General features: G+C 40.1%; 1 protein-coding gene across 4 annotated transcripts in view; it reads right to left on the bottom strand.

Annotated features, from left to right (window-relative positions):
- Window positions 1-12,079, bottom strand: part of vgll4b (vestigial-like family member 4b) — a 135,503-nt gene that overhangs the window by 9,852 nt on the left and 113,572 nt on the right. For all 4 annotated transcript variants that reach the window (XM_072472591.1, XM_072472590.1, XM_072472588.1 and 1 more), the window contains 2 exons: window positions 5,163-5,379; window positions 1,013-1,136 (listed from right to left, as the gene is read on the bottom strand). In XM_072472591.1, coding sequence (XP_072328692.1) covers window positions 1,013-1,136; window positions 5,163-5,379 — 341 coding nt within the window. The remainder of the gene's footprint in view (window positions 1-1,012; window positions 1,137-5,162; window positions 5,380-12,079) is intronic.

Genomic DNA, 12,079 nt, shown 5'->3' with positions numbered 1-12,079 from the left:
AGGGAAAAATGAAATGAGAGAACATATAACATCCAATGAGGGGTGGAAAAACAGAGTCATGATAAGGGCAGAGTATGAAAGGTGATACTTCGCAAGAAGTTACTCCAAAACGTATGCCTCCTGATGGGTAATGCAGTGCCATCAACATTCAGAGAGATGGCGATTCCCTATTTCACTAGCTACGAGGTGAGGAGATAGTAGGTGCTATTTGAATAGAAGAAACTATAAGACTTTTGATCACGGTTACAGAGAAAGCATGTTCAAGATAACTGGATACCATCAGTTTGAGAGATATGATATCTGCCTCCTTTTTTTCTGTAATTTGCAGTGGCATATAATTAGTGATTGCACAGCTGTACTTTCCAGCACAACTTGCTCATTTGAAAACTGTACATAGTACAAGAAGTTAACCTTTTCTCTGAAAGGGTGAAAAAGCACTCAGTAAAAAAATGATTTCCTGATAATGTCTTAAATTGTACTTCAATTTTGAGGAGAACACCATTTTATTTTTACAGTGGGTGTGTTGAATCAACAGTGCAAGCTGAAAGCCACAGGAGGAATATAAAAGATCGTTTCTCATGACCTATCTTGGCTTGAGCTGAAGCCCAGTTGCAGTGAGCCCTCTTTGTTAATTCACATTCACTTGGCACTGCAGTACCATATTGTCCCCAGTTGTTGGGTCTATTAAGAATCCAAATTTGCCATGTAAAGTGCATCGAGCTGCATTCTTACGTATAGTTGCCATTGCATTCTACAGCAAAGTGCAGAAACATTTTAGAACTGCACCAAATATTTGATGAAATCTGTACCAACTTAATAACGCAAAATGTAAAAATTTGCTTGACTTGTGTTCAACTGAGGCCCCTTCACTTGAAAGACAAGTGCTGAAATAATCAAGGGAAAGCTGCACAGATGGAGAATACTGTATTCTAAAAAATAAAAACACAGAGCCTCAGGGCATGGCTGGATTGAGTTAGAGTGCTTATATAAACATCACTGAAATGCGACTTACAATTTGAGGGTCTCCTGTAGCTTGGGGGCATGACTGGAACACAACCGCTGTGAGCAATAGGGCAGTGGGAAAGGTTGCAGTTACGATTGTTACCAGATGCACATGTAATTACCGATGGGCGATTCTGGATGGACAAAATAGTGCATTAGTACAGTTCCAATGATCAAAGACCTAATGCTTAGCATAATAGCTAATAATAATACTGAGTTACAGGAAAATTTTAAACTCTGAAGGGGGTGCATTTTAGTTCAAAATTATAAAATGTCATCTTCAGTTTCAATGTAAAAAATTGACCTCCCCATTAATTGTATGTATTTTACTTAATATCATTAACAGGACTGCTTTGTACAGTCCAGAATTCATCCATTTTATATTGCAATTGCATTGGGTCAACAGAATCAGCTTGCAGCTCAAAACTGGTTAACACAAAGAGGACACAACAGTCCCGATAGTCAGGCTGATGCTTGCCTGGGTTGTGCGCTCTCTAGAATCTATAAGCTATATTTTTGCCGCTTTAATTTTGACTAGTGTCAACTTTGAGTCAGGAATTGACTTTAAGTCCCATTAGGGAGTTGAGCGCATAAGCTAGAATGACATGGTGTGCTGCATTGTTGGAGGTGCCATCAGATGACATTGAACCAAGACTTCTCTGTCTACCAGCACAAGTAGCTGCAAAATGTGGCACAGCAAAAAGCGCAGCAGCTAGTTTCTTGGCATCTTGATCAAGGTTTTTCTCTGGACCAATATCGCTGATTATATGGCTGCTCAGTCATTGCTGTTTGTGGGATCTTGCTGTGAAAAAACTGTCTGTCAATATCCCTGCTTAGTAGTGACAGCACTTCACATTCATCCCAAATTGCTTTACAATTATTAGATTTATTTTGAAGAAAATTATTTGTTGTTTTATACCAAGAAACATTTTGCAATTATACCACATCTTTGCTTATTTCAAAAGCTGAGAACAGACTCCCAAATAAAAAGTATGAAAACTACTGCTTTACATTGAGTGCAGCACCATCTGTCAAAACAAGTTGCAGACTATTTTCTTTTCCACAGGTCTCTTTTCACATATACTTACAGGCTGAATTCAAGACCAGAAAAGGAATCTCAATGGCATCAAGAACAATTACTAGATTTCAATTCCCAAAGTTAGCACCTGGAGCCTATTTGAGAACTACCCCTACTGTTAGCCTTTAGAGCCTAAGTTTTCTTTGATAATAATAGCTTATTGTTACAAGTAGGCTTCAATGAAGTTACTGTGAAAAGCTACCTAGTCGCCACATTCTGGCGCCTGTTCAGGGAGGCCGGTAAGGGAATTGAACCCGTGCTGCTGGCCTTGTTCTGCATTACAAGCCAGCTGTTTACCACACTGTGCAAAACCAGCCCCCGAGTTTTATGCTATATTTATAGCTGGAAATCAGTATTAATTTTGCATACTAATTTATTTAGTCAAATGTCAAAGGACAAGCCTTCATTTATTTGCATCTTTCACAACCTCAGGATCTCCTAAAGCACTTTAGAACCAAAGAAGTTCTGTCAGTGCTGCAATGTAATGAAACACGTCAGGCAATCTGCACACAAGTGGGTCGAATATAGTTTTCACTTTGTCTATTTATTTGCACACAAAGTGTCCTGATTTAGCAGCAGCACTGAGCAGGCATTAATCCCAGGACCAAATTTGTGGGATCTTTTTTAAAAAAAACCAAAAAACGGCAGACTGGGCAGATACCCGAAATAGGTCTTGAACACCCGAGATGAATGGCATTGGAGGAGCCAGTCCAGAAATTAGCCAGCAATAAGCCCAACCCACTCGGGGTTTTCAGCAACTCCACTGACCACCAAACAAAATGTTAGACAGCAACAGTGTTTCGATTTTAAAATAACATTTTGTGAATGTGCCCAAGCATGGGGTACTTTCCTGACTCTACAGGAATGGCGGTTCCTACTGCCATGCAGCCCCTCACCACTTTCCTGGGAATTACCTGAGATCCATTACTCGGCAGGATCAATGATGACAGTTCATATACTATTAATGCCCAATAACAATTTTCAATTATCCTCCTGGTTTAGGTGTCCACTGATTGGGGAATGCAGAGTTTGGGCACAAGAATGTCCCAAACCAAAATATATCCCAGAGCCTCTAAACCTCAATAAGTGGCTAGCTGTTGATTTAGTTACTTTGGTTGAGAAATAAATGTTGGCCAGGACACCAGAGAACTCCCCTGTGCTTCTCCAATCAGTGGTCCGAAATTATTTAGGTCTACTGGAGACCGTAGACAGTGCCTTAGTTTAATGCCACCTCCAAAAGGTGCAGCATTTCCTTTTAAGTTGCTTCAGAAAAAGTTACCACTTCGTAAATTGCACCATAATGATACCACTGCACCCAAGTTCCACATGCAACAACAGAGGTGACCATGTTGACAGAGAGTATTGCAGTCTTAATGTAAACAGTGAGGATTTTGTTCCATAAATAGCAAATTCTCAAGTTTAAATTAAAATGGTTTTGATTGCCCTCCCTTTATTGGGACAAATTCTAGTAGAAATAATTCTACCAACATGTAGAGACTGGAAAAAATCTGTTCAATTTACATAACACAGCAGATTGAACAAACCAGCAATGCACAAACAACTCTTTTAGTGTTTGTATTCGAAAGTCACAAATCTCCACTTTTATTTCTGCCACTGCACCTTGCCCAGCATCGAGGAACGGTTTGTATAAGTAAGCCAAGAGGGCTGCATTGCTGGACTATATGAATAGATTGCAAGCAGCTAGGAAAATAATGAACTTTTATTTCTATGGTAATATTCAAAACCTATATTGTCCGAAAGCACTCTACAGTCAATGAGTCACTTTTGAAGTGCAGTCACTGATAGTTCTGTTAAAATCATGCCAACCAGTTTACACACCAAGATCCCACAACTTCAGGATGAATGCTGGTCAGACAAGAGAACGCCTTTACTCTTTCATAAATGGCACAGAATGTTTAAATCCATCTGTAAAGGTATATCGTGCACCTCAGTTTTACTTCTGCATGGCGAGTGCTGCCTTGGCTGAGTGAGAGTGCTCTTGAGTTGGGTGAAAACTGGGAGTTAGGTGGAACTGGGAGAAGGAGAAACTGGCAGCTGAGAGTACAAGGGAGAGTAAGTCTCCAGGGGCAGAGTCTGAGATCTGCTAAATTTCAATCTATCTGGTAAGTAGCGGTGACTGGTAAATCATTTTTCTTTTATTTTCATCTATTGTTTTTTTGGGGACATTGTAAAAAAAAAAAGAATGGGCACCATGGTAGCACGCACAGTTGCTTCACAGCTCTACAGTCCCAGGTTCAATTCCCGGCTTGGGTCACTTCTATGCGGAGTCTGCACATTCTCCCTGTGTCTGCATGGGTTTCCTCCGGGTGCTCCGGTTTTCTCCCAGTCCAAAGATGTGCAGGTTAAGTGGATTGGCAATGTTAAATTGCCCTTTGTGTCCAAAAAATGTTAGATGGGGTTACTGGGTTATGGGGATAGGGTGGAGGTGTGGGCTTAATTAGGGTGTCCTTTCCAAGGGCCGGTGCAGGCTCGATGGGCCGAATGGCCTCCTTCTGCACTGTAAATTCTATGATTCTGCAACAATGCCTCAACGGTATCGATGCATCAGCCTAGAATATGTCCTGGCATGGGACTTGAATCCAGAACCTACGGACTCAGAGGAGAGTGCTACAAGCCAACCAAATCAGCAATATGGTGCAGCATTGGTCTCCAGAAAATACCTGGATAAATGTTTCTGCTACTTTACTTTTGTGTCAGGATTTTGACACAAAGGCCAAACAATCTTTTGTGTATGAAAAAATTTAAAGATTGCACAGAGATATAGTTAATGACAAGTCAATTACTCTTGATAACAAAACTCATTAATATGTATCAGATAAACTAGTGAATTCAGGACAGCAGTTCCGTTTTCTAATTCTTCCAAAAAGGATGTTGCCCTCCTTCCCCAATCAATCTGTGAGGGGTGCATTTGTATAGTGTCAAGATGAGTCAATTTAAGTGGCCGGAGAATACATCACCTATCTGCAGCTAAGCACAAGCATAACTGACCACCAACTCCAGTGGAAAAGGAAAATTATGCAATATATATTTGTAAAACCAACCAAAAGATCAGCATTTATACCTGCTGTCGTTCCACACCAATGCTGACTGTCCTAGTTGTATCCATGCTATTTTTGGTCAGTGCTAGAGGCTGTTCCATTGACATACTTGGTAGTCCTATGCCAGCATAGGCATGATTGCTGAGATGGCTCATGGTTGACACTGCAGCACGTTCTATTGGACTACGACTTCGCTCTCTATGTTGATCTTTTCGAAAATCCCCATTGACTGGTTTGGTCCTGTATAAATGGATTTGGTTAGTATTCGTTAGTCACATAACATTTTTAGAAAACAATTACTACAACCTTGTGAACAAGCAGCAAACCCACCACTGCTTCTTTGAAACAGAACCAGATAAGACATGTGGAGTTTTGTATAATAGATATTAACCATTTAATCACTCCATCAAAGAAAGTTCATAAGTTACTAATGATGGGGCAGTGGGAAGAATGAGGGAAAGGAAGTTTACTTCAGTATAAAACTAAAGTTATACAAAGTCAACAGGCAAATGTAAGTCAATGAACTGATAATAACAGAAATGAACTAGCAGTTTACATGAGCTACCTAGCAGCCCTATTCCCCATACAAAGCCTACATCTACAGATACAGTTCTGCTTTTCCAGCTTTTGACTGTGAAGTAGTAGTAAGAATGACTATAAATATATAATCCATGAGATACTCGTTATCAAAATCTACAACTTTCTGCCTAAAACTTTATTTAAACGAAGTTATCATATTCCAATATGTCCATCCAGATACTTAAATATTTTGAACAGTGTTAAAAAAAGTTTTACTAATTGTATGTAACGGATAAGCCTCTGTGCTTCTGTTTTGTAGCAAGAAATATACATTTGATAATCATCTTAATATGACAGAGCTGAATCTGTGGAAGGGTCACATGGACTTGAAATGTCAACTCTTTCTCTCTACACAGATGCTGCCAGATCTGCTGAGTTTTATCCAGAATTTTCTGTTTTTATTTCTATACAGCTCTTCACAGGGGGAACAGTAATGGAATTGAAAAAAATGAAACTGGAGGGCAACTAGTGATGGGCATAAATATCTTGCCAACATTGCCCACATCAGTAGCACAGATGGGGGAAAAAGGAATTAATTACACTTAATTGATGACTATAATCAGTTTGTGAATGAAAAACTAGGTCACGACTTGGTGCCATTTAAGGTGGGTACAAGAGATTGCACAACATTTTGCCAAGTAAGCCGGGTATCCATAGAGTTAACAGTTATTGGAAGGACTGTTACCCATCACAATTAATGTCCATGACTCTGCTGCCCCAAAATAGTTTCTAATTATTAAAACAGCTGAATAATTAATGCTCAATGGAGTGGTGTCATTTCCACAAATAAGTCTTTTTGTGTGAACAAATCAGTCTCCTCGTTTCTGTTGCTCAATGTTTTGCGACTGTTTTTGTTAAAACTTTTTAAAATTACAGTATATTCAGTAATGTGTCATATAGGGGAACACAGGATGTGTGGTTTGCTCAGGCAAACATGCATTACATCTTAACCTCTCATTTAAGTTTGGCATAGAATCCCCTAACTTAGAGGTAGTACTTGCTTTGTTGAATCACTCAAAATGTATTTAGAGAAACAAATTAAATATATGCAACCTTCTATTTAACAACTATCAGCTAGATATTGATAAATAGTTCAAGTATTTTTTTTGAACTCCAGAAAATAAGATCAATATTAAGTAAAATAACATACAAATTGGAATGGCATTTCTTTGTTGCTGTGCAGATAAGCATAGATGAAATGAAACAAAATGAAAATCGCTTATTGTCACAAGTAGGCTTCAAATGAAGTTACTGTGAAAAGCCCCTAGTCGCCACATTCCGGTGCCTGTTCGGGGAGGCTGGTACGGGAATTGAACCCGCACTGCTGGCCTTGGTCTGCTTTACAAGCCAGCTATTTAGACCCCTGTGCTAAACCAGCATAGATGTTAAACTTCATATTTTTCCCACAGTAAAATAGTGTATTTCCATCAGCTGCCCTCAATAGTCCCTAATGTAACACTGGGTTCATTAAAATTGGTTCTTTTGGTACATAATGCAGAGCCAGAAGAACATGATCCAGTTAAAATTCCAGCAATTTTGAAGATCCAATATCTAATATCTATCTTCATGGCAGAAGACGCTAAAGCAGACAAAAGCATCTTAATAACAGCAGCGATAGAGCATTCAAAAAGTTGGGGAGGAATTTTACTCAATTAAAGAGTGCTAGGCAAACTAACAGAACAAAAGCTTCTCCTGGAGCTGATCACCTGTATCCTCTGTATGGGGTCTTGTTTATTCCCTTACTTCCCCTTTCTTTTATTTTGCTATTGCACTTTTGATCTATGGATGATTGACGGACATTTCACTTTAAGGTATGCAGCCTGTAAGAAGCTTGTATCTTTCCACAGAAGGACTGAGCTTAGGAGGAACGTCTTCACCCAAAAGGTTGTGAATCTATGGAATTCCTTGCCCAGTGAAGCAGTTGAGGCTCCTTCATTAAATGTTTTTAAGATAAACATAAATAGTTTTTTTGAAGAATAAAGGGATTAAGGGTTATGGTGCTCAGGCCGGAAAGTGGAGCTAAGTCCACAAAAGATCAGCCATGATCTCATTGAATGGCGGAGCAGGCTCGAGGGGCCAGATGGCCTACTCCTGCTCCTAGTTCTTATGTTCTAATTCAGAAGGCTGCGCTGGTTTAAACCGCTGATTGTAGACTGTCCGACGACAGCGAGGACTCCGTTTGATTGATTGGCTGATGGCCAATGAATTGACCCAACAGGCGGTGATCTGCCCGGTAACAGGTGGTGATTGAAAAAACAAAACACTGGGATCAGAGCCAGAGTCCCACGGCTGGAGTTTAGTTTCAATTTTGATTCTGGCAGCCCGGTGAAGAGATCCAACTAACTCTCTCCAACAATATCCAGCTAATTCTCTCCAGAGGGATACTGAGGACCGACTCTCGCTCCAGCAAGCCTCTGGGTGCTGTTCTCTTGAGACGGAAGAGCCTGAAGACAAATCACGGGTTGAAGGCCCAATTTGATGAGAAATAAGGTGTCTCTCTAGAAAGCCTGCTGCCGGAGTACTGCATTTTCTAAACCACAGGAACCCTGAATGAATGAATCTACAAAGAGGACTATTACCAGCTGTAGACCAGAGACTTTAATCAGCAAGTTTGCAGTGAAGAAAGTGTGAAGAACCACCATCGGAAACAAAAACCCTCATCTATTGACTTTCATCTTCATTATACTTCACCCCCCCCCCCCCCCCATGTTTGTCTGACTTGAGTGTGTGGGTAAAGGTTGGGGCGGATAATGTGGCCAGTTATATTTACTGCATATGCCACGATAGTTCTTGGTATAAGTAAACAGCAATAGTGTTTACATTTACAAACCTGGTGACTGTGATTATTCGGCAGCCAATAGCCAAAGACTTTGGTTAATTCACTTGTGTTGCGACTCCGGGGCACATGGGGCTGGAATTGACAGTGTGCTAGCCCAGGGTGTCGTAACACCTCTTTTCAACTATCATGCCCTAAAAGGGCATTGGCAACAATGGACTTCCACGTGTTGGTCCATGATTATGCTTGGCCAGACACTGCAGTAGCTTGCCATCATCTTCTGCAGGCTCCGGATAACCAGGAGGCTCCTGCTCTTACCACCTCCAATAGGCATATCAAAATGATTTTCAGGTCTATAATCAACCAGGCTATGAATGCACCTTCTGTGGCTGTCAAGCCCCGGAACGGGACTTGAACCAGGAGTTTCTGGCTGAGAGATAGAGATTCCGCCACTGTGCCACAGGATCTCCCCAGCTGTACCCTATTCTCTTGAAAGAATGTTTGCAGAGATAATGGATGCATTGGTTGTAATTTTCCAAAATTCCAAAGATTTTGGAAAGGTCCCAGCAGATTGGAAAACCACTACTGTAATGCTGCTACTCAAAAAGGAGACAGAAATCAGGCCAGTTAGGTTAACATCTGTAATTGCAAAATGCAGGAATCCATTATTCTGCAAGTAGTAGAAAATCATAAAAGGGAAATAGTGTTTAACAAATTTATGAGAGCTCTTGGGGGATGTCACAAGCTGTATGAATAAAGGGGAACCAGTAGATGGAAGTTATTTGCATTTTCAAAAAACATTCAATAAAGGTGCCACATAAACGGTTCTTGCACAGGATAAAAGCTCATGTGTTAGGAGTAATATACTAGCATGGAGAGATGATTGGCTAACTAACAGAGGAGAGAATCAGGATTAATGGGTCAATTTCAGGTTGGCAAACTGTGACTAGTGGGGTGCCACAGGGGATCAATGCTGGGGCCTTAAATATTTACAATCTGTATTAATGGCTTGGATGAAGTGACTGTGTGTATTGCAGCCAAATTTACTGACGATTCAAAGCTAGGTGGAAGAGCAAGGATACAAAGAGTCTGCAAAGGGAAATATACAGGTTAAGTGAGTGGGCAAATATTTGGCCAATGGAGTATAATGTGGGAAAATGTGAGGTTGTCCACTTGGCAGAAGCACTGAAATGGTAGAAGCACTGAAATGAAAGATAATTTAAATGGCAAGAGACTACAGAATGCTGAGGTACAGAGGGACCTGGAATATAAAAAGTTCACATGCAACAAATTTAATGTTGGCCTTTAATGCAAGGGAAATGAGAGTATAAAGTAGTAACATTTTGCTATACCACATAGGTGGCGAGAACATACTTGGATTCCAGTGTACAGTTTTGTTCTCTTTTTTGAGGGGTACACTTTTGTTGGGCACGGTACAGGCAGGTTCACTAGGTTGAATGCTCAGATTAAAGGGTTGCCTTACGAGGCAAGGTTGAGCAGGTTGGGCATATACTCATGACTTTTGGAGAATGAGAGGTGATCTTATTGAAACATGCAAGATCCCAATGGGGTAGACGTTGAGTGAATGTTTCCCTTCATGGCGGGGAATCTAGAACTAGGGAAATTAGTTTCAGAATATGGAGTCTCCTATTTAAAATGGAGATGAGGAGGAATTTCCTCTCTCAGGGTTGTGAATCTTTGGAATTCTCTTCACCACAGCAGTGGAGGCTGGGTTATTGAATATATTCACAGCTGAATTAGACAGGTTTTTGAAATATTAGGGGCATCGGTGGTTTTGGGGGACAGGCAGGAAAGGGGAATCGAAGTAAAGATCGGATCAGCCTCGATTTTACGGAATAACAGAGCAAGCTCGAGGCGCTACATAGCTTTCTCCTGCTCCCATTTGTTATTTTCTTACATAATAGTAAGGTTCAGAATGGTGTATTCAGGTTTTGCATTTGCAATTTTTGATGGAATTCTACCTTCCCTTCGGAGTATTAAAACCTTGTAATGGTCATGATTTATATTCCATATAAAAATATAGATACATATATTCATCATTCCACATTTCCTGAAAATTACATCCTGCAGTTATTTTTGCTTCCCATAGGATGCCCCTTTTAATATTCCAGTTCAAATGTTTTGCATTACAGTCAGCATTTCGCCCCGCACACCCCCACCCCCAAGCAGTGTATCTGACAGCCATTATTTCTTTGCAAAAAGTATGAGAGAAAAATGAACTTAGAGGTGTTCAGGGAATTGATGAATGTACATGTGGAGGAGGGGTGCACTCCCTGGTTTAGGCACTCGTGATGGGAATCACCCATTCATACGTTGGTCGAACAGCAACTCAGGATTGTATTATCATCCACATTTGTTCTACCTGGTCAATAGATAGGGTAGAAATAGATTTTGCAAAAACTGATGCAAAGGGAAAATACAATGGAAATGAAGCTTTATTATAAACATCCATTAAGGATCATTATGGTATACACATCACGTGATGCAATGACTCCCTGAAACCTACTCCGAATAAACCACCCAATGTTGATTCTTAACCCTCTTCTCGTTCTCCAGAGCATAACCTCACCCTTCCTACTGTAAACCCATCATACTTCAGATCTATAGCATGCATTCACCTAACAATAAAAAAAACAGCAGTATTATTGATCGTGTCCTCAAAATGCTTCACAATAAATTACACAGGAAAATTACCAAACACCAGAAATGCAAGGTTACACTTCAACTTAAAAACCCTCCACACAAAATAAAAGAAAATAATTCAGTCCAAAGAAACACCCAGTCTATTCCCTCTAGATAACTGCCATCAAGATCTGCATTGCAACAAACTATTATGAGGTTAACAGGCCCACCTCATGACAGAAGCCACTGTAAAACCAGATCCTCACTTTATGAATGCCAGTGTAACACCCATCAATATGGTCTCTTCAAACACATCACACCACAACATTAATCCTACAGTCCGTCACAAAGGTGCAGGCATTAATTATTCCATGTTCGATATTTCAGCTTGGAATATGGAAAACACCACGCAATTTCTATTATTTACTCAATTACTTCACTCATGGGTTAGGGAGTTCTTCCACTATTTTTGTGCCAGTCTAGCACCATACGGTAACCACTACTGTACTAATAAACAGAATAGAAATGTGCATTCTTCAAGTAAAACATTTATCTACCGAGGAACCACAAGAGCATTTTAAAACACTAAGTAGCAGCACAGGAACTGTGCTAATTTATTGTATTGCTGCTCTTATTTGAAAAAGTGCTAAACATGTGTACGGCTGCATCTGCAAGTTTTGCATTGTACAGTATTCTTCCTTGCACACCAGACCTTCAAATCCACCAAATTCTAAAGGGGGCCCAATCAGGGTTCACATTCTGCACCAGTACTCATATGGGAGTAAAAGGAAGGGGATTTATCAACGATTTCTGCACTTGCAGCTCAACATGCTAATTTGCCAATTAGTAATTAAACCTCAATCTAAAATCATAATTTTATACACATTTTTCTGATTGGTTAACATGAATACATTTTTTATTCTAGTAATATCAGCTAGAAAA

Source organism: Scyliorhinus torazame, chromosome 13 (genome assembly GCF_047496885.1).
Source record: "Scyliorhinus torazame isolate Kashiwa2021f chromosome 13, sScyTor2.1, whole genome shotgun sequence".
Classification (NCBI taxonomy): Eukaryota; Metazoa; Chordata; class Chondrichthyes; order Carcharhiniformes; family Scyliorhinidae; genus Scyliorhinus; species Scyliorhinus torazame.
Note: the sequence above shows the minus strand (reverse complement) of the source record. Positions and strands in the feature narration are given on the sequence as shown.